The sequence below is a fragment of the Arachis duranensis genome, chromosome 3 (genome assembly GCF_000817695.3).
Source record: "Arachis duranensis cultivar V14167 chromosome 3, aradu.V14167.gnm2.J7QH, whole genome shotgun sequence".
NCBI classification, from domain to species: Eukaryota; Viridiplantae; Streptophyta; class Magnoliopsida; order Fabales; family Fabaceae; genus Arachis; species Arachis duranensis.
The window spans coordinates 111,688,721-111,710,707 of record NC_029774.3 but is presented as its reverse complement, the minus strand read 5'-3'; the positions used below and the strand labels follow the sequence as shown (position 1 = coordinate 111,710,707).

At 38.1% G+C, this 21,987-nt stretch overlaps 4 protein-coding genes across 5 annotated transcripts; 3 read left to right on the top strand and 1 right to left on the bottom strand.

Annotated features, from left to right (window-relative positions):
* Positions 1–618: 618 nt before the first annotated feature.
* On the top strand, positions 619–1,137 carry LOC107480168 (extensin-like). The gene has a single exon (XM_016100312.1). The coding sequence runs from the start codon at positions 619–621 to the stop codon at positions 1,135–1,137; it is 519 nt and encodes a 172-aa protein (XP_015955798.1).
* Positions 1,138–6,377: 5,240 nt separating this feature from the next.
* On the top strand, positions 6,378–7,780 carry LOC107480167 (uncharacterized). The gene is made up of 3 exons (XM_016100311.1): positions 6,378–6,654; positions 6,704–7,686; positions 7,748–7,780. The coding sequence occupies exons 1-3, from the start codon at positions 6,378–6,380 to the stop codon at positions 7,778–7,780; spliced, it is 1,293 nt and encodes a 430-aa protein (XP_015955797.1).
* Positions 7,781–13,001: 5,221 nt separating this feature from the next.
* LOC107480204 (auxilin-related protein 2) lies at positions 13,002–18,957 on the top strand. The gene is made up of 8 exons (XM_016100352.3): positions 13,002–14,006; positions 14,300–15,920; positions 16,394–16,517; positions 16,628–16,725; positions 16,839–16,904; positions 17,279–17,368; positions 18,021–18,197; positions 18,793–18,957. Exons 1-8 carry the CDS (start codon positions 13,342–13,344, stop codon positions 18,829–18,831), a joined length of 2,880 nt encoding a protein of 959 aa, XP_015955838.1. The 5' UTR covers positions 13,002–13,341; the 3' UTR covers positions 18,832–18,957.
* Positions 18,958–19,392: 435 nt separating this feature from the next.
* On the bottom strand, positions 19,393–21,787 carry LOC107480205 (amino acid permease 4). 2 transcript variants are annotated; one of them, XM_016100353.3, is made up of 5 exons: positions 21,571–21,787; positions 21,176–21,409; positions 20,669–20,762; positions 20,228–20,582; positions 19,393–20,144 (listed from the first exon to the last, which is right to left on the bottom strand). In XM_016100353.3, the coding sequence occupies exons 1-5, from the start codon at positions 21,686–21,688 to the stop codon at positions 19,500–19,502; spliced, it is 1,446 nt and encodes a 481-aa protein (XP_015955839.1). In that variant the 5' UTR covers positions 21,689–21,787; the 3' UTR covers positions 19,393–19,499. The 2 variants fall into 2 exon arrangements, with proteins under 2 accessions (XP_015955839.1, XP_052115720.1); XM_052259760.1 differs by lacking the exon at positions 21,176–21,409.
* Between the last annotated feature and the right edge of the window lie 200 nt (positions 21,788–21,987).

Genomic DNA, 21,987 nt, shown 5'->3' with positions numbered 1-21,987 from the left:
TTAAATCAGAGGAGCAATTAACTGATATTTTCACTAAACCACTAGCTGATGACAGATTTTGCATGCTTAGGACTAGTCTAGGGATTTTAAGCTATGATTCATTGTTTGAAAGTTGCTAATGTGGTTGTTGGAGTTTTTGTCTCATAAACATGTATGAGAGAATTCTGGGCAAATGAAGAACCTTTTCTCCAATCAGCATTCTCTAGCCTTGTTGCACGAACAGAATCATCTGGGCCAACCTAAAAAATCTGAACATGGGTGGTCCAATATGTTTCCTTAAACCAAACCATCTCTGGGCCCAATATGAATGCTACATATTTTTCTTGTTTTTGTTGGCTTGTGTGTTTTAGTTTATTTCTTTTTGTCTTTTAAGTCCAAAAGAGTTTCATATTTTAAAATTAATTTCTTTTTTAGTTTTCAATAAAATCAAATCTTTCTCTTTGTGATGTCAAGTCCTTTCAAGTCAAATCAGAAGTGATGCAGTTGCATGGTTTAAGAAATTTCTTTTGGGTACGGTTACCAATACTTCTTCCTCTCCTCTATAACTCCTCCTCAAACTCTTCAGTTTCCCGCACTACCTTTATTGCTTCTCTTTGTTCAAAGTTAGAAACCACCTAAATGAGGAAGAAAATGGTTTCACAAAAGCCACCACGTGAAAAGATATTCAAGCTTCCTGCAAAACAAAAACCTTCCACCCGTTCTCAAGACCGAACTTTCACTCCTTCTCCTTCTCCTCCTACCTTACCTCCTTGGTCGGATCCAATGGCTCGCACTAAGAACCCCTCAAGGTTTCCACCTTCAGCCAAGCAAACGCCACCACCAAAGGAACCTCCTTCTAAACCTGGTTCGTCAAAGCCAAGCTTTTCGAAAGGGAAACACCCATCTGCCGAACCTACCTCTGAGCCCACTCAACCTAAGACAAGGTCTGTTCCCTTGCGATCTCAGAGAGGTAAACCTCGACTCCCTCTTAAGTTAGTTAGAGAACCAGACATTGATCCTTTTACACATAAATCTCACTTCATGACATCTCACTCCAACTATAACCCTTACAGATTTAAGTCATCCATGAATAATGACTTTTATGAAGGAGTTATTAAGTACCGTACTCTGTGTCCCTCTTTTCTTGCTGATATGTGAAATCTGAAAAAGAAAGGTTTTCTATTTATTGAAAATTTGGAATTTATAGACCGGAACAATCTCTTTAACATCAAAAAACCTGTTTACCCTCTTTTGGTCAAAGAATTTTATGCTAACATGACATATCATGAGGGCAGTGTTCATTCTTATGTTAAGGGTCGAGACATTATTTTAAATAATGAAACAATCAGTGATTCATTGAAATATACTGATGTTGGGGCTTGTGCTTATACCTCTGTTAAGTGGGATGAAAGATTTGGTATCTCTTTCAATGATGCTTTGGCTCATATTTGTGAAGATATTTCTCTGATTGATGGCGTATAGTAAATTATGTCATCCTTTCTCAAAATAGTTCATATCAAAGGATATCTTATACTGACACTCTTGTTTTGTATGCCCTGCTCACTGAAACATAAATTTCTTTTACTTATTTGATGGTTAGATACATGTTTGACTCTTTTAGAAGTGAGAAAGACAAAGCCCTTCCTTACGACATGTTTCTAACTTGTATTTTTGAGCATTTTGGTGTTGACTTGTCCAATGAGGATTATGAAAATAGACATTCATATCTAAAAGGGGGTGGTTCAGTGAAATAGCATAAAGGACCTACTCACTGTAAGAGGGTGGTTCTAGATGATGAAGATGATGAGTTCATTCCTAAGGATTCTCCTCCTCCTTCCACTAAAGGCACTTCCATCTCCACTGGACAAAAATATGCTCTGTTTAATGTTGTTAGAGATGTGGTCCAAGAATTTGTCTCCCAATCTAATCATATGATTGCCATGAGTAAGGAACAAAGGAAGCTAGCAAGCAAGCATGAGAATTTTCTCCGAAAATCAAGAGATCGAATGGCTGTCTTCATGAAATTCATTGACAATCTCCAACAACATGAGGATCCTGCCACTGATGCTGAAGAGAAAGCTGATTCAGAGGGAAACGGTTCAGATACCTAAATTTGTCTCATGAAGCTGCTATTGTCTGCTCACTTTTGTCTCATGAAAACTGTTTCTGTTGTTACTTTTGAACTACTTTCTATTATTTCGGATGATTGTAATACTTTAACTACTACTGTATTTACTTTAAATTAATTTGGCATTTTAGACTGTGCATTAACACTTTCTTGCAGGTTTTAAGGTGTGAATTTTACTTGATCTTGACTGTTTTCCACCCTTGATGATAAAGGGGGAGTAGTAGCATGAGTAGCATGAGTTTTGTGATTTTCTTAGGGTGAATTCTGATTGCTGCTGCTATTTTTTCTTCGAGAATTTGATTTGCAAACTTTTCTACTGCTGTGATTTTTTAGGCATGAAAATTTGAACTTACTTTATATGATATGTTGCTGGTTTGCCCTTGTCAAACTTGATGCTCTGTTTTGGTGCTGACATGACATGTTAAATATTGGGACTGGATTTATGTTGCTAGTTATGTAATATCCCTTAGTCAAGTTATATTGTGTATAGCTCTTTATTGTATTCTCTACAAGTATAACAAACAAAAAGGAAGAAAAGAGCATAAATCTAGGGGGAGATACCCTTGAAAAGGAAAGGGGGAGTAACACTAAATCAAGTAACATAAATCAAAGAGAAGTTTCTCAACTCAATTCAAAATTCAATTCCTTTGGTTAATGTTTCAATTATCTTTATCATCAAGGGGGAGATTGTTGAGTTAAGAAATTAACGAACATAATTGATGATGACAAACATTAAATTATTGGGCTAATTACCCAATTAGTTTTTTATTATTCTGGTTGAGTAGTGATGCAGGCCAAAAATCAATATACAACAGCAGCCCAATTGAATGAAAATAAAAACAAGGCTGGTGGGTTGCAAATCAATAGAAACCCAAAGAAAACAAAGCAAGGAACAAATGGGCTGAACTTGAGATGATAACCAACCCAAGCCCGATCTCGTCTCTCAAGCTAATCCCTCTAATTTGCTTTCACCAAAAGCAACGCTCACCTTTTTTCTCTTGGTCAGAAATAAGAGAAGTGATAGAGAGCTTAGTTCCTAAGCTATTCACCGAAGAAGAAAGAAAGAGAAGGTTAAGCAAGAAAGGTTGAAGTCTAATCACCCACATCAAATTGTATCAAGAGAAGTTAGAAGCTAAAGGTGATTTATTTTCTTCTACATGCATCTCATTTTCTTTTCTTCATTTTCAACTCTCTGCCATCCCAAATTGGGATACATAGGAAAGACGATCTCTGTTCAACACTGTTGTGAATCTATGGTCAAATATGTGTCTTGGGGACCAAGTAGTATTTCAATGGCTAAGATCTGGGTTTACCATTGAAAATATTTGTTTCTGCTTTCCTGTGGCTTTCGGTCAACAAAAAGGGGTCAGAACCAAAGTTCCTATTTTGAGGATTAACTGGAAAAAGTGAGATGGTGAGTTGGTGAAGCACACAACTCGAGGGTTGACCTAGGAGAGAGCAACTCAGCAACATACAAGGAGATACAAAAGAAGATTTTTCATGATTCTGAAGCTAAGGAGAGATAACCAGTGTTTTGAGGTTTATGTTCTGAGAAGAGTTCTCTGAAGAAGCTCTTCTCATAAGAAGTTCATCAACTTGGACAGTGCTTCCTAGTCAAAGGGGCATTCTGCCAGAATGAAGAACTAAATCAGAGGCAAGCAAATCTGGTTCATCACATAGCAAAGAGGTTGTTGAAGCGTTAATCTCCTTCATGGTTTACAGATTGTAATTTTCTTTTCAATATTTATCTTTCTGTAATTTCTTAAGGTAAAAGGCTGAATAAAATAGTCATTGAAAGAGACTAAGAGTTGAAAGAGGCAGAGAAATACACTTGAGTGAAAAGTCTAGAATGATTTCAGATTTCTTTTGGTTGAGTCTGGTCTTGTATCTTGTACCAGTAAGGTACCCTTTTCTTAGTTAGGTTAGCACTAAGAGTGAAGAGTTAGGTATTAGCATAATCAAGTCAAGTTAAGTTAAAACTTGAGAGTGAAAGGATTGTGTCAATCTTGTGGATTTGGTGTATGTAATACTTTAACTATAGTAGAAATTCCACCACTGTTGTGGTAGAGATCGGATGTAGGTTGCATTGTATAAGGCAACTGAACCAGGATACATGATGGTGTCAACTTCTCTCTTCCTTGCTCTGTTCTATTTTCTGATATTCATGAGATAAAAATAAATTGTCTCATAATTTTTCCGCTGCTGATTTCAAACAGATTCAAATTGAAAGTTTGTTTTAAAAGGGTTATTTCATTAAAATAAAAGAAGGTCATAGATTCAACTCCCCATTCTCTAAGCCTTTTACAACCTTCAAATATTTTTAGGATTTATACTTATGAAAAGTAACGTACCTGTGTCAATAAAGAAAGATATTTTTGTCTTTGTACAAGAGAAACAATTTTTCTTTTATCTTTCCCTTTTGATCCTCTTTTCACCGTTCACGATTTTTTATTCTCTCTGATTCTCTGATACGGTTGTCTCATCATCACTTATATTTTTTTTACTCTTCTTCTTTCTATCTACACTATTCTCTCCACCCATCTCAGATCAGTGCTAAAAATTAAAATATATATTGATCATTAATTAAAAACGGTAGTTAATATTTATCTTATTTTGTAATCATCGAGTATTCTTTGTATTTCATTGTACCTATTTAGTTGTTGAGATCTTTTCTATCTAAGATTAAAAAAAATTATAAATAAAAATTGTTGTGTTATTTTGAATCCAAAAAGTTGCAAGACTTGGTGGCTACTTTTATGAATTCACTAAATATTATTGTTATAACTAATTTCCAGAAATGTGAAGCGTTTGAAACACTTGGAAATGTGAAGCTACAGAAAAGCAAATTTAAACTTCTTCCAAGTACTTCCAAAATAAAGATGCTTAAAAAAAGTTATCTTTTATGTGAATAGAAGAGAGATATTTTTGTCTTTTTGAAGATTAATAATTGTATAAGAAAAATAATTTTTCTTTTGTCTTTCTCTTCTGATCCTCTTTTTTATTGTTCATGGTTTTTGCTTTTCCTGATTTTTTGATGCAGATTGATCATTAATTAGAAATAATAGTTAGTATTTATCTTATTTCATAATCATTGAGTACTCTTTGTACTCTACTCTACCTACTTAGTTGTTGAGATCTTTCCTATTTAAGATTTAAAAAAAATAATAAATAAAGGTTGTTGAGTTGTTTTGAATTCAAAAAAATTGCAAGACTTGGCGGCGATTTCTATAGATTTACTAAACATAATTGCTATAACTAATTTCCTAAAAACGTGAAGCGTTTGAAGAAATGTGAAACTACAAAAAAAACAAATTTAAACTTCTTCCAAGTGCTTCCAAAATAAAGATGCAAAGAATTAAACAGATTTAAACTTCTTCCAAGTGCTTTCAAAATAAAGATGAAAAGAATTCGATGATCCATAATGTTCGACCGGTACAATTCAGCCACTGACCTGCGCGCCTTCGAACCTGGAAGGATTGTCTAAGGGTGTAGCTCTTATACTACTAAGCCAGGCATGTTCTTATTCTATTATATGCTAATTATAGAATATATAATCACTAAGTTCTCATGAGTAATGCTCCAAACTTGTAACTTTACATTAATTCATATTTTATTAGAATAATTTTAACTTCATATGTTTATTTATGTAATTCAACTTATATATATTTATTTCTCTTTTAAAGTTTTGATGGTTTTTTATTTATTATCAACTAATTATTTTTACTTTTAATTTTATCTATATGTAACTTTTTTTATTATTTTTAGATTATAGACCTATTAAATTGGGCAATTTACCGATTTAAATAAAATGGTCGAAACCTTTACCTAAATGTGCAAAACAGATTGTTGTTACGTGCATGTGCAAAAACCCAATTCTATGTAATCTGTGGCAACCCACCACGGTTTCTGAAATGTGTATAAACCGTGGCAGGTTCCAGCGGTTTACGAAGGAGGCGTGGCATGCATAAACCGTGGTAAGTCACCACGGTTTATGATGAAACTGAACTGGTCATAAACCCTTGCGAGTTACAACGGTTTATGTGGGTTCAATTATGGCCAGAAAACCTTGTAGGTTCTCACGGTTTACAATGACGGGAACTCTATATATATGTGGGTGATTCAAGCTCCATAAGAGATCATTCTCACAATGGCTAGTGAGGAAGAGAGTTTTCTTGCCTTATTGCATTGCTCTGGGAAAATAAAAAAAAGCAAAAGCCAAGGTGTGAAGTTTACCGACAGAGAACCACTGAGTATTTTTATCCGTTCGTCGATGAGTTTGTCAGATTTGAAGAACAGCATCTTGGAGAAGCTTGGCGTGTTGGGTAGCAAGTGGGTGAAGAAACTATTCTACAAGATTCCCATGGCGGTTGTCTCGACCGGTGTTCAGTATGAAACCTTTGCAGTTAAGGCTGATGAAGATATTAGGGTTTTGTTCTACTGTGTAAGGAGTTTTTCGGAGATCAGAATCCATGAGTTGTTCGCGAAGTTGGAGGTTGGTGTCGATAGTTCTAGGGCATCCGCTCCAGTTCCTAGCCCAACTGCCGCAGGTGGTGCATCTAGTTCGATGCCTGCGGTCAGACCGTATCTTTTCGCCAGTTCAATCACCTTCGTTTGCGGCTGATTTAGACCGAACGGAGGTTGTTGGTTCTGTACCTTTGGAGAATGCAGCAGTCATTGAGCCTCCCCACGTTGTGGGCACCGGTGGTGGCCTGGTACCTTATATCGAAGACTTTGGTGGACCTGATCAAGTAGAGAATGCAATGCGTGACGATGAGTCTGACCAGGAGCCTGTTGATATCGTTGGTGACAGCGACAATGACACAGGTGGCGATCCACATGCGCAGCATCGGCCTTCAAGTTCTGGTTCTCATCAGTACCCTCCACACTTCTCCACACTAAACTTGGATGCTCTTAGTCAACAGGAAGACGGTAGTAACACATTGAGGGGATCTTCTACAGAATTTCAGATTGGGCAATCATTCCAGAGTAAAGATGAAGCTGTGCTGAGTGTCAAGGACTATAGCATCCGGCGAGGTGTTGAGTACAGAGTCATCGAATCAGATCATTTGAAGTATCATGGAAAATGCAAGGAATTCGACAAGGGTTGTAGTTGGTTGATTCGTGTAGCGCTTCGTGCACGAAAGGGCACTTGGGAGGTTAGGAGGTACAACGGGTCACACACATGCCTCGCAACTTCTATTTCAAGTGATCACCGTCAGCTGGATTACCACGTTATCTGTGCGAGGATTCTTCCTATGGTTAGGGCAGATGCTGCGGTTACGGTAAAGGTATTTCAACAAGCGACAGAAGCCGATTACGGTTTCAGGCCTAGTTACAGGAAGGTTTGGATGGCTAAGCAGAAGGCAGTGGCACAAATATATGGAGATTGGGAAGAGTCTTACGCGGAGTTGCCACGTTGGATGCTAAGGGTCCAGGCGACAATGCCGGGAACAATCACGGTGCTGAAGACGTCTCCTGTTCGGATTGGTGGTGGGGTTGATGAGTCCACGGTGTACTTTCACCGGCTTTTCTGGACATTTCCACCCTGTATCGAGGCATTCCGGCATTGCAAGCCCATCGTCAGTATTGATGGTACCCACTTGTATGGGAAGTATGGAGGGACGCTGCTGTTGGCGATAGCTCAGGACGGGAACTCGAACATCGTCCCGATAGCATTTGCCCTTGTGGAGGGCGAAAATACAGAGTCGTGGTCATTCTTCTTGTGCAGGAACCGCGCTGAAAGCAGAGGCAGGTGTCCCTCCTAACGCAAACCATGGGTCAGACGGAGATACTGCAGGCTCGTTGAGGTCAACTGCCAACTGAGCCTGAACATCGTCACTCCGTGGCTGCTGATCAGCAAACTGGGCATGCTCCTCAGGCATCTGTAGCCTATAATGGGTATCATCATCATCCCTAAGCATGTCTGCTATGTCCCTGTAGAACTCGAACTCAGTAACAGGATCATCAATGTCCATCCCGACAGCAGCGGTAGTAAACTCAGCAAAGGCATGTGGGGTCACATTCCCAAACAGCTGAGAGCTAGTACCCACGTCGAACGTCGGCTGATCCATAGCTGATGCTGATCCAACTACCTCCTCACCGGGCACGTGATGAGTGCCGTCACCCTGCTCGAATGGTCCTCTGTCACCCGCACCTCGACGGTTAGGCCGTGCAGGTGGCCGTCTGCCTCTACGTCGAGGAACACGGTAGTCCACTGCATCCCCAGGCTCATCACGTGGAACTTCCTCCTCCAAACGGTCGGCAAACTCCCTCCACTCGCGATCGGTGGTCCGGGTCCCTATACGGCGACGCCGATCGACTCGTCTGTTATCTGGTCTGTCATAAACGTGCACTCTAGGAGGTGCCTGGGACGACCCTCTGTGACGCGCCTCCTCAATCAACACAATCGGCCTCGGATCCTGAAATGCTACATCTGGGGATAGGAACTTGTGCGCCACATGGCACCACCACTCAAGGTACTCTGCTGATGGACCGGGGTCGAGGACTCGATCGACCCATATGACTGACTGAAGCCTGTTCTCCCAAAGCTGGTGCCACTCTTGATAATACGTGGGAAACCACCGGTCCCCACCCCTACCATCCTTCGCATGTAGCCAATCTATGTTCAGAGCTGGCTGTGGGAGATGCTGAACACTACCGAACTGGGGTAGAACCTTATCGACCTGGTGCCACTCGATTGCAGCAAAATATATCAGGCTAGTGACGGCCGTCCATAGCCGTCGGTGCTCGTCAGCTAGTATCTCCGGATGAATAACAGCAGCAACATCAATAGAAGAATAAGGCTCCCACACAAACTATATCGAAACAGCAAGAGTTTCATGAGACAATGACATCTAAGAAAAAGTAGTTCAAGTATCAGCAATAAATAAATGACTCACATCGTGGACACGCAGTCGATCCAGTGCAAGGTGTGTGGAAACTAATCTCTGTGCCCCTGCATCGTTCCTCGGCACAAACTCAGCCCACCTACAATTTTAATTGAAATGATGTCAAAACAAACCATAACACATGCTGTTTTTACAATTTATGAACGGAAAATACTAAACCCTACCTGGAAGCAAGAAGAAACCCGAACCGGTCAAAATCAGTGGGTCTCAGAGTGGGAAACCTCCAGAAAATCCAAGACTGTAGTAGCTGTAGCGGCCCACCCAAGTTAACGACGTTCCTGTTTGTACCACGACAAAGACACCTATACAACCAGGCCAGTGCAGCCGAGCCCCAGCTATATCTGCCCAAGTCGTCCAATGATGCCAAATAAGGCAACCATCGAAGGTGGACCTAATGATGCCAAATAAGGCAACCAGCGAAGGTGGACCCGGTTTGCGTTCTTGTCCGCAAACAGCTGAGACGACAACAGCATCAGGATATAAGCGCGTGCGTATACACGCACGGTCTCATCAGTAGCATCTGCAGGGAGAACCCGGAACCTCTCGTGGAACCATGTGTAGCACACTGTCATCTGCTTGACTTTACTCTGTGGAGGTAACTCCCCGAACAACTCCCGGAACCACACCCATGCTGGTCTACCGTGTTCCATCAGATTCTCAAACTCAGTCAGGCACCCACTAACGGGCGCACCATCAATCGGCAAACCCAGCTGATACGCGACATCCTGCAAAGTAATGGTGCACTCACCAAACGACATGTGGAATGTGTGGGTCTCCGGACGCCACCGCTCAATAAATGCGCTAAGGAGAGACTCATCAACCCAGAACCACTGACTGTTTAGCCTAGCCAGATGATACAAGCCCGCAGTCTCCAGATACGGTATAATCCGGTCATGTAAGGGCATATTCTGCTGCCTTCTAACGGCGCTAATAACCCTACTAGGCTGCAAAACGTGGGTAACAAAATCCCTTAACATACAACCATTACAAACAACACCAAACATAATTTTCATAAAAATTATTAGAATTCCTACATTAAATTCATTGATTCTCTTATTGTGTAATAAACAATGAAGCTACGAATACTATGCACTCATGATAACATAACAATAATAACAATAATAGTAACTAACCTCTTCGTCGATATATCCTGCCACGTGAGCGACACCATTTAATCGGTATAAGCGATCCTCACCCTCCATTGGCTCCACCACCCACTCCTCCTTCACACCTCCAAAGTTTTTTCAAATCCTCTCAACACAGGAAGACCTTCCTTTTTTTTGTGATGATGCAAATGATCCGTCCCAGCCTTCAGCGGATTACTTATATAGCTCCACACACATAAACCGCGGTGGGTTACCGGGTTTTATGTGTAATCCATGTTCCTCATAAACCGTGGTGACTTACCACGGTTTATGCCTGCCACGCCTCCTTCGTAAACCGCTGGGACCTCCCACGGTTTACACTCAATAATTTTTCACCCTAAACCGTTGGGACCTGCCACGGTTTATGCACGTTTCGGAAACCGTGGTGGGTTGCCACGGATTACATAGAGTAGGGTTTTTGCACATGCACGAAACAACAATCCGTTTTGCATATTTAGGTAAAGGATTCTGCCATTTTATTTAAATAAGTGAATTGCCCTATTAAATTAAAGGCTAATAATTTATATAATTATATATATCACATAAAAACAACGAGCTAATGAAATTTATATATAATTTATTTAAATTTAAATAATATGAAATATTAAACATTAATTTTTATTTTTCAATAAATATTATATTATAGTTTTATATATTTATTTAATTATTACTGAGTTAAACGGTTTGACTACTAATTCATCAGTTGAACCACTAACCCAATGATTCAGTATTTTTACTGGGTTGATTGTCGGTTCAACTCTGATAACTATGCCATGTACATTCTAAGGGAATTAAAAAAGATATATGTTTTAAATTTATTTCAATATTATGTGATATTAATTATAAACTTATTATTTTATTTTTTATCACACTTATTGAATTAGAAAATAGATCAAAGAAGTATTAATTTAGAATTCATAAACAAATTCAAGTTCAAATATGGATATCAACTTTTCGATAACAAGTTTCTTCTTTATAAATAAGTGCATCATAAATAAGTTTATTTATAAACAAGTTTCTTTATAAATTATTGTTAAAACTTTAAAGACCCGATTTTCATCCGATTTGAACCTGGTATAGTTGTGACGCGAAAATATTTAGATTTCATCGGGTCTAATGTCGGGTTAGAGTCTAAAAAATAGACTTGGTGTATATTTAGGGCCAAGTTTAGGTCAGGACAACAAACCTAATTTCACTCGACCCATAAACACCCCTATTGCTGGCTAATGAGTTATTATATACACGAGACAATATTTAAATTTATAATATTTATTTAAGTGCATAAATGAGCTAATCACTTAATCAACCCAAATTGGTTTAGATATATTTAAAATTTTAAATTTGAACTATCTATATGTATTAAAAAAATAGAGCTTCACACACAAACATCTATACACACTTACTTATTATAGTATTTAAAATGATAAAAAATAATTTCACACACATTATAATATTTAAAATGAAAAGATCATTTATAATATTTTTTCTTTATTTTTAAAATAATTAAATATTAATTTTCTATATGTTCTTAAAAAATTATTTAATTATTCATTATTTTCTATTCAATTGTAAAATCTACTTACTATAGTATTTAGGGTATAAATAAAATTTTCAACTAAAATAATTACTATATTCAAGACTATTTTAATAAAAAATATTAATACAGTATATTAATATATAGATAATATATTTTTTTATCATAAATAACTTTCTAAAAAATCACTAATAATTTAAGTTGTATTTAATTAAAAAACTAAATTTTAATTTAATTATCAACTAATTAGCTAGTATCATGAAATTAATTATTACTATTTTTATAAGTTGATTTATTTATTTTTAATTTTTATACTAAATTAAATTTAATAAAATAATAATAATTATTATTATATATTAAATTTAACAAAATATATTTTAAAATAAAATACAAGAAAATAATTTATATTTTATGTTGAGAACAAACAAAATATAATAAAAGAATAAAGGTATACATCTATATATAATTATTTAATTATTAGTATTTTTCAAAATTTTTGTAAGGACAAATACTCCCTCTTTTTTATATTTGGGCTTGTCCCTAAATATGTCAGAATATAAATTTTGTATGCTAATATTAATGAAAATACTATTGTATAAATTTTTTATTAAAAAATTTTGGACCCTCCAAGCATTTCTTTCAAATTCTGTGTTTAATTATCTTAATCAACATTTTAGGTCTAAATTTTGAATAGGTATCAACTTATCAAGCTTAGAATCTAAAAGGAGTATTTTATCACTTATAAGTGGCGTCAGTTAGGAGTGATGTGCCCACTTATCCCCCATTTCACAATAAAAAAAAAAGGAATTTTTTTTCTTATGTTGGCACTTCATCTTTTTTTAAAAAATATTGGTAAGTCACTAAGTTGTAAGGATTAATGAGTAATATTAACACACGTACCATTGTTTACATTGCGTATATATTTCAAAATAAAATTAAAAAATATTTAAATCACATTTTAAAGTAATGTACTTAAAGTTGAACTAATTCAATTAGATAATCATCTATTCATTTTTTTAACCAACAATTAGAGAGGAAAGTAAAAGAAAGATGAAGAGAAAGGATGACAAATTTTTTATTAGTAGTACAAAAAATATGATTATGAGTGTCACAAAATTTCCTAAAACAAATTTAGGCAAAAGTAAATTTTTAAAATTGAGAGAAAAAAAGGAACTTAAAAAACAAAATTAAAGAAAACTTAGAAAAGAAGAAAAAGAAAGCCTTGATAATGGAACTTGATCAAGTCATGTCTTATCCTGCAGATAAAATATAATAAAAAAATTAAACTTACGTGGATCCATGAATTGTGTGTGAAAAATATTAGGAAAATTAAATGGGAAAAAAAGAAAGGATGATTTTAGTTTTTCGGGTATAAGAAAAAGGAATTTCAACTGTTGCTCCATCAATCTTTTGCAACGAAGGCGAAAGTAAGGGAGGGAGAAGAAACAAATCAAATCATAGAGGGCATAACAAACCCATCAAGAAGCTCAGATTCCGTCACCTGCATCGCATGCTCCCTCCACCCTCACACACCAGATCACCTTCTTCTTCATCCTCATTTTCTTCGTTCACCAATTCTCTAATTGATCGATTCCACTTCCGGAAATTCCCCCAAATTTCCCAACCAATAAGCAATCCCGTCGCACCATGAACGATTTCGATGGCCTCTTGGCCTCCGAATTCGGTTACAAACCCCAAGGCAAATCCGCTCCAATGGCTCGTTCCAAAGGATCCTCCAATTTCTCAAACACTTCTTCCTCTCTTAACTTCGATTTGGGATCGCGATCCGCACGCGCTACCAATTCCACGGCTTCTGATTTCGGCTCCACTTCCGTGTTTGGATCCTCTGGTGGCATGAGGAACCGCGATGCTGGCGGTGGTTTCGACGAGATGTTCGGCGGCTCGACCGCCAGATCGGAGTCTCGCGGCGGAGCGGACTCGCCGTTTGATTTGGACTCCATGTTTCGTGGCGGCTCCTCATCCACCGCCGGGGACTTCGGTTCCAGGTCGACGAACTCGCCGAAGCCGGTCTACGACAAGCCTGTGTATGACGATGATGACATTTTCGACGGGATTCCAGGGTTGAAGAGCACGTCTAAGAATAAGTATGAAGATGTTTTTGCATCCGTGGCTTCGTCAGCGCCAGGAAGTGGCGGCGGCGGCGGCAGTAGCGCGTTTGATGATCTTCTTGGCGGGTTTGGAAGGGAGTCGAAGACTTCCGGTGGGAAGAGATCGGAGAAGGATGATAGAGGTGATCCTGCTTTTGATGATTTGCTAGCTGGATTCGGAAGCAGTAAGCCACCTGGTAACAGGTATTTATGAACATTGAACGGAGTGTGAGTTACTGAGTTGTTTTTGGTATCAGAGATTCTCTTGCAGTTGGCATTGTTCGGTAGCGGTATCCAGCTTTTACTTAATGCGCAAGTATATGCATGAGCTAACCTATGTGCGTGTCTTAAATTGTCTGTTGCCTTCAAATTATTGGAGATGGAAGGCTTGATTCCACAGAACTGGAATATAGAGTTATTTTTTTAATGTTTCGTAAATATTGTTTATTTTCGCATTGGTTGGTGCATCTTTAGTTATTTTCACACATTATTAACAGGCACACCGACGATATCGGTTTGTCCTCAGTACCAACTGTTAGTGCAGCTAAAGCAACCTCTACGGCATCAGAAGACCCTTTCCGAGTATTTGAATCAGTTTCAGCACCAGTGGATTCAACCTCAGGCCACACTACAGATCCGTTGGAAGAAATTAGTAAGTTTAGTAGTTCTAGAAGCACAAAAAACGATAGTTCAGCAAATTCTAATGGAAGAGTATATGATGATATTGATCCTTTTGGCGGGCTTGGACAATCTGTACCTGCATTCACATCAGAGAGAAATAGCAGGAAGGGCAGCTTGTCTCCACAGTCAAATACGAGCCCTGGTTCGACTAGAGATAAAGAACAAGTTGAAATGTTTTCTGCAAGGAGTCCTGAGAAACGGTCGCAAAACAAGATCCCTGTTGAAAATGATCGAGAGGTTCCGCAATCCCCTTCTTACACGCCTTCATATTCACCTGGTTCTAATAAACCAGTTGGCCAAAGGTCTACTTCCCCCAATTATAATAATACTAATTTTAGACAGGCCAATGCTGAGGAAGATATGTCTCCAAAATATGAAGAAAATGTAGAATTTGGTGAGGATATATGGTTGACAGTGTCAGAGGTTCCTCTTTTTACACAGCCAACTACTGCACCACCACCATCAAGACCCCCTCCCCCACGGCCGGTAAATATTTCAAGAATGGGAACAGGCTCCCCAGCTTCTGCCAATTCTAGAAAGAAGGCTAATGAGTACTCTACTTTCCCTAGTTCCACTCGATTCTCTCAAGCTCCTAAATCTGCTCCTTCTGCAGCAAGGGCATCCCCTACACCACCACAGTTTGATGAACTTGATGATTTTGCTATGGGCAGGAGTCGTGCTAATGATGACGAGAGTGGAAATGGTCTTCTTGATGAAGAATTAGAGATGAACTCTGCTGCCGCTGCTATGAAGGAGGCAATGGATAGAGCCGAAGCTAAATTTAAATATGCAAGGGAAGTTAGGGAGCGAGAAAACACAAGGGCAGCTAGAAATAGAGAAGGTGTGCAATTTGAAAAGGATGAGATGCTAGAAGAGAGAGAAAAACAGGAAAGGTTAGACCGTGAGCGACAGCAAAAGGAGAGGGAGGAAAATGAGCAAAGAAGACTCATGAAAGAAAGGGAGGAGAAAGAAAGAGAAAAACAGCGGCTTGAGAGAGAAAGAGCAAGGCAGGCTGTGGAAAGAGCTACTAGAGAAGCACGTGAAAGAGCAGCTGCTGAAGCTCGCCAAAGAGCTGAAAGAGCTGCTGTTGGGAAAGCAGCTGCTGAGGCTCGAGAGCGTGCTGAGAGGGCTGCAGTGCAGAGGGCACAGGCTGAAGCCCGAGAAAGGGCTGCCACAGAGGCAAAGGAAAGGGCTGAACGGGTAGCTGCAGAGGCAAAGGAGAGGGCTGAAGCTGAAGCACGAGCTAAAGCAGAACGTGCTGCTGTAGAGAGGGCTGCTGCAGAGGCTCGAGAAAGGGCTGCGGCTGAGGCCCGAGAAAGAGCCGCTGCTGCTGCTGCAGGAGCAAACCAAAAAAAGAATGAAAATGATCTTGAGTCCTTCTTTGGCACGGGTGCAAGAGCCAGTAGTGCTCCAAGACCTCCTCGGACTACCTCTTCAGTGAGTAACTTTTTTCTTTTTGAACATTGTCTAGAGTTCTGTACTTATATTGTAACAAATAATTGCAAAATTTATCTTTCACAATTTGTCCCATACCGCCATGCAAAATTTCTCCTGGAAGATAGGATGTTAGAGTTAGTTAAAAACAAAAAATTGTTTAAGCAAGTGTTGAGGTTCGAATTCCGCCTTGTGCATGCAGCAACCCATTGGCTAGCGGCAAACTCTTAAATGGAAGCTCAGATCCACGGTGGATTAGTCCTTGGCCTATCGGGCTAGAGGGCTAGAGGATACCGTGGAAAAAAAAAAGTTAAAAACAAAATGAAATTGTTTAAAAACAATTGTAGTTAATGAAGTATAAGTTTATTTTTTTATGATTTATATAAAAAAATAAATGTAGGAATAACATGCATGTTAAATTCAGTGTTATACTTGCAAATTTTGTTATGAAGTTTTCTGAAGCTGTTTGTTTACAGGACTCTCTATTTGAAAATCAATTTCAGTCAGATATAACAAGGAAATCTGCTGGTGCATCTTCAAACATGAAGAAAGCATCATCATCCACTAATATTGTTGATGATCTTTCTTCGATTTTCGGAGGTAGATTTGTGGTTCCAGTACATTGGTTATTGATGCAAAAGTGGTTTACATTTTCAGCTGCCATTGCTTAGTTCATCACTCTTTTTGTCATTCTCTTTTATGGTCTGAAGCTGCTCCGTCATCTGGAGAATTTCAAGAAGTTGAAGGGGAAACTGAAGAAAGGCGAAGAGCCAGGTTGGAACGCCACCAGAGGACTCAAGAGCGTCAGGTATGTGTTTACATGTTTGTTTCCTTGATTTCATTCCCTTTTACTATTTCTTGATGTAAAGAATAGGTGAAGAATAATCTGCATATGCTATGACTGTTGACATTTTATATTAGGCAAAAGCTTTGGCCGAGAAGAATCAACGCGACCTGCAAACTCAAAGAGAGCAAGCTGAAAGACATGTAAGTAGTTTCTTTTGTCATCTTGTTCCTGTTTACTTACATGCACCAGTACTATGGTGCCTATGTACACCTATTTCGCCTTTGTCCATGTTCTGCATTTTAAAAAAAAATCTATTCTTCAGAAGTCACTAAATATATAGATGCAGATCAGATAGAGATGGCTGTAACCTGGTCCTTGTCAGCCAGTATTCCTGTTTACCTTTATATATTTAATATTTAATTTAATGATGAATGAAATTATGGTTTTGCTCTGCTTGGTTGCATCTAGAAAAATTATGTCCTTTAAATTTCTCTTTCCATTGATTATAGTTTTCAGATTATTATTATTATTATTATTATTATTATTATTATTATTATTATTATTATTATTTCAGAGGCTTGCTGAAACGCTGGATTTTGAAATTAAGCGCTGGGCTGCCGGAAAAGAGGGGAACTTGCGTGCTTTGCTCTCCACCTTACAATATGTATGTACTTATTGCACACACTCTGAATAATTTGATATGTTTTTGTTTGATCCATGTAATGCCAAGAAGTATATAGTATTCTAGTCTTAAATAACCTGTTTATTTCTTCCTTTAGAATTCTCGAGTACAAATTCTTTTGAGATTGAACGGTGGAACTTTGTAATTTTGGATATACATTTTCTTGCACATTTGTCATCAATCTACCACCCTAGGCCCAGATGTACATGATGTCCTTATTCGTCATACTGTCTTGTTGATTGTATAATTTTCAAGTGTTACTGCTTGGTAAAGGTAAACCACCCTAGCAATTTTTGGTTATAAACGTCAACCTCAGTAGCAAACAAGCAATTTACAATCAACTACTAACTACGTACCACATCCCTGGGAGGCAAGATTGATTTTCATTTTTCAGAAGCTTATAATGTGCACTTCTTCTGTTAAAGTCAATCCTGTGGTAACATGAGTAAAAGTAAAAGAACCTGTTCTCTTAGACCACTCCCCCTCCCTCACCAAAAAAAAAAAAGAAAATGATAATCCATTTATTTAAGTATTGTAGGATTCAACCTGTGAATTTGCGGTATCTAGGTGTTGGTTTTTTTTCCTCCAAAATTTTGGCAGATGTTAACTAGTTTTCTTCGTGAACAATGTTCAGGTGTTGTGGCCTGAATGTGGTTGGCAGCCAGTTTCTTTGACTGATTTGATAACAGGAGCTGCAGTTAAAAAAGCATATAGAAAAGCTACATTGTGTATTCATCCTGATAAAGTGCAGCAGAAGGGTGCCACTCTTCAGCAGAAATATATAGCAGAGAAGGTGTTTGATCTACTCAAGGTATTTTAGGCCATTTACTGAACTTCTATATGCAACTTGAGTGCTTTATAAGAAGAAATAGTATTTGGTAGCCGGTGGCAACAATGGTTTTCTGAATGTTGATTATGGACTGCTATCATTCTTAAGTGGTTTCTAAAAGTGGGTTTCAACATAGTTTGTGATCACCGGACTTTCTCAGTAGGCAGTTGTTGAATATGGATTTTGTAAAATGTGTGAAACCCATACACTTTTATGTTTGCAGTTTTGATTTAATATTAGGCAATAAAAGGATACCCTGGCCGTTTATGTGGTTTTTTGAATTGAGTGATCACATGACCTTTTAACAATTTTTAATTCTGATCAGCATCATCCATGTATGGTTTATAAGCCCTTAGATTTGTGCGTGGCGCTCACATTAAAGCAGTCCTCTCCTTGATACATTTCCCCCACTCACACTCAGTTGAAGAAGAGTTGTCTCATGACATACATTTTATTTTTATTATGTATAAAGTGCTGAATTCCTGAAAGTTTCAGCAGTTCATACAATCTATTGCCTAGTCCTGAACGTACATACCTTCATATGTTGCCTGAAAGTTTGATGATTTATTTATAACAGGAGGCTTGGAATAAATTCAATTCTGAGGAGCTTTTCTAATCTCTGATGAAAGCATCTACTTGAAGCATTTTGTTCAACGATTATATTGAGAGGAGACCACAACGCTGTTTCAGCTGTCTCCCTGGATCACTGCACATTTGTTTTGATTGAAGTTATAGTTGTATCTAGGGTTTCTACAGATGTTTATCATTGTAGCATGTTTTGTTGATGTAAAATATCATTATCAATTTTATTATTCATTAATCATTATCCCTAATTTTAGTGAGGGCTCAAGAGCATTTTTTTTCCCTTTCCAAATTCTTTCTCTCTTCTTTGTTGTGATATAGTACGATCTCTCATGAATATATACGATTTTGTGAATTATATGATTTATGCAAGGATATCAGCCCGAGCTTCTGCATTTCATGAAACTAAATTGACTGTCAGCAATGTGTTGGATCTGTTGCCTTGTCGAATTACTTTTCAAGCCAAAGTCATATTTCTCATTTTATAATTATTTCAGTGTTGTTGTAACTCTGCTGTTCAATTTGACGCTTGCTTCTGGACTGGAGTGACTTGTGAGGAAATATAACATGTCAATTTAATTTACAAGATGCTTAATGAGGGTGACCGACAGGAAACCTATGGCATTCATTGATGTATTAGATAACAGTGCAAAGTACAAGAAAACCCGAACCAAATCCATGACTGCCCACATTAGAGCTTAACTAGTAGTCAAATTGGAATGGTTTGTATTTCTTTAGGTCAAGCAAGACACCAGCAAGAGAACCAACAGCAGCAATAAGTGATACCATTAGGCATGCCATACTGAATATCTGTAGCGTTATCCATTTGGCACTCCATCTTGCTATATTCTTCTGTTTAATGTACATCATCACCGGAAAGTAAACCGTCAAAGGCCAAAACCCCATTGCTCCAATCACTCCCACTATGTCGTTAAAGAACGGAAGCAACATGGACGTGACAGTTGTAAGCATCACAAACACTGTCCTCCAACTCAGTCTAAACAGGCTTAGTTTGTACGGGGGAAGACCCGGAATTGGGACTTTGAAATCCCTGTTAATGTTGGGCCATCTTTGCGCCGCCCATTTCTCGACAAACGCAAAGATTGGTTGGGCAAACACTTGGTATGCACCCACAAGGTGGATCACTATTGCGGCATTAGCAATGTCTACCAGCCAATATGGGTTGTAGAAACCAAAACCAGTGAGCAGGTTCCCCGGTGCTGCATCTCCAAAAGCAGCATACCCCATGCACCCACAAAGCATATAGAACGTTGTGGTTACTGCAATGCTAATCTTTGTAGCCTTCTTCATTGTTTTTGCTTCACTTGGTGGGGATTTCAGGGTGTCCTGTTATGTTGTCAGAATATTAATTACATCAATCAGAATTCAATTCATTGAATGAAGAGAGGGCCAGAAGGGTGTGGGTGTACCTGAATTTCAATGAGAACAACAGCATATGAATATGCAAAGGCAATGTCACCAAGAGCCTGGGAAGTTCTCCATATCTTTTGGGCCTCTGAGATAGCTCCAACACTGATTCCTATGAGGGATCCCTTGAAACTACCCCTTTCTGCAACTTTGGCAATCCCAAGAGAGAGACCGATTATGGAATATGTGAAAGACATGACTGCAGCAACTGTTGAAAGCCACCATATTTGATCAAAGTCTGGAATCTGTGAAAGGAAAATCTCTATTATCCCAAATATCATGATGTATTGGCTGCTTGACTCGTGGCATGGCCCTTTGTCCCCGCTGCTATGGAAACAATTTGACTTCTTGATTGCCCTGTATGTATGTAACCCATCAACTGTCACAAACCAATTAAATTATGATGAACATATATGGAAATTAGAATGTAAAATTAATCTGACATCATGCTAATAGAAGCCGCAATTGTGTATCCTACTACGATTCCCAGCAGGTTCAGGTACTGAAACATCCCACATAGCTTAACGTTCACCCCACCTGCCATTATTGCCAACACAATATATTCATGCATTCAGCCACAGAAGACCATCTATCTTGCCATGCATGGTCACCAATATTTATTCATTTTTTCCCATCAAAATTTAACTCATAACTTTTTACCAACCAACATGAAATATCTTTTCTTTTCCTTAAGCAGAAAGTTAAATAAAACGATGCATGTCCTGCTAGCTCTAATTAATTAAGCTACCTAGGCATGCATGATAAAACAAAATCAAAAATACTATTCGTACACTAAAATTAATCACTAATATATTTGTATGTAAATATATGTGAGGTTTAATTTATTTTTAATATGTATTTATATTCTATAATTTATTTTATATTGATGTCTCACTTGGTATACATGTAGCATAGTACAAAGAAAATAAATGTGGTAGTTAATTAGATACCAAGAATGGAGCGAACAGCGTCCATGTAAGTGTAGTTTCTCTTGCCGGAGATGGGGTCGCCGCTGCGGTAACACTGAGAAAGAAGGGAGGAAGTGTAGAAAGTGACGAAAGAGAACAAGATCATGACGGCAGGGCCAGCAAGCCAACCTAACTGAGCAATGGCCCAAGCCAAAGATAGAACCCCAGATCCTATAACTGCTGTTATTATGTGCGAGCTTGCAGTCCACACACTTCCTGCATATGCACACGCACATACACATACATGCATATGCATGCATGCCCCCTCTCGTTTATTATACTCATATTATTAATATTGTATATGCAAGATTGAAATTATAAATCATCAGGTCAATTAATGATGGGATGAATTAAATTATAATTTGTTTTTCTTGTACCAGTTCGTTTGACACGGCCATCGTCATCATAGAATTTGGAGTCGTCCATGGCCAGTGCTTCCATTTGGAAAGCTTGATGGCGACTAAGGTTGGATGTGGCTGCGTTTTCTGCAGGCATCTTTGGTAATGAGGTAGCTAAGATATATGCAGTGTTGTGTGGATTGTGTGAGTGGGAGAGAAAAAGAGACTCAGAGAGTCTGTGTATGTTGTTGTTGGATGCAGGTACAGTCCTTCATGGCGAGAAATGGCACCTATTTATAGGGAAGTTTAATTTTGGAAGACGGAAAAAAAACAATCAACTAAACTAGTTAAATTTGTCCTATTTAATATTTATTTATTATAAAATACATTAAATAAAAAATAATAAAGTTTGATAATTTTTTATTAATATTTTTTATTATCAAATATTTTTATTTA

Coding starts and splice junctions, on each gene's coding strand:
- LOC107480204 (XM_016100352.3), top strand. CDS start 13,342: ATGAACGATTTCGATGGCCTCTTGGCCTCCGAATTCGGTTACAAACCC. Junction 16,905..17,278: donor GAGAGCAAGCTGAAAGACAT/GTAAGTAGTTTC, acceptor TTATTATTTCAG/AGGCTTGCTGAAACGCTGGA. Junction 18,198..18,792: donor AGGTGTTTGATCTACTCAAG/GTATTTTAGGCC, acceptor TATTTATAACAG/GAGGCTTGGAATAAATTCAA.
- LOC107480168 (XM_016100312.1), top strand. CDS start 619: ATGAGGAAGAAAATGGTTTCACAAAAGCCACCACGTGAAAAGATATTC.
- LOC107480205 (XM_016100353.3), bottom strand. CDS start 21,688: ATGCCTGCAGAAAACGCAGCCACATCCAACCTTAGTCGCCATCAAGCT. Junction 21,410..21,570: donor TGGCCGTGTCAAACGAACTG/GTACAAGAAAAA, acceptor GTGCATATGCAG/GAAGTGTGTGGACTGCAAGC. Junction 20,145..20,227: donor TTGTTCTCATTGAAATTCAG/GTACACCCACAC, acceptor ACAACATAACAG/GACACCCTGAAATCCCCACC.
- LOC107480167 (XM_016100311.1), top strand. CDS start 6,378: ATGAGTTTGTCAGATTTGAAGAACAGCATCTTGGAGAAGCTTGGCGTG. Junction 6,655..6,703: donor TCCTAGCCCAACTGCCGCAG/GTGGTGCATCTA, acceptor TCTTTTCGCCAG/TTCAATCACCTTCGTTTGCG. Junction 7,687..7,747: donor TCCGGCATTGCAAGCCCATC/GTCAGTATTGAT, acceptor TGTTGGCGATAG/CTCAGGACGGGAACTCGAAC.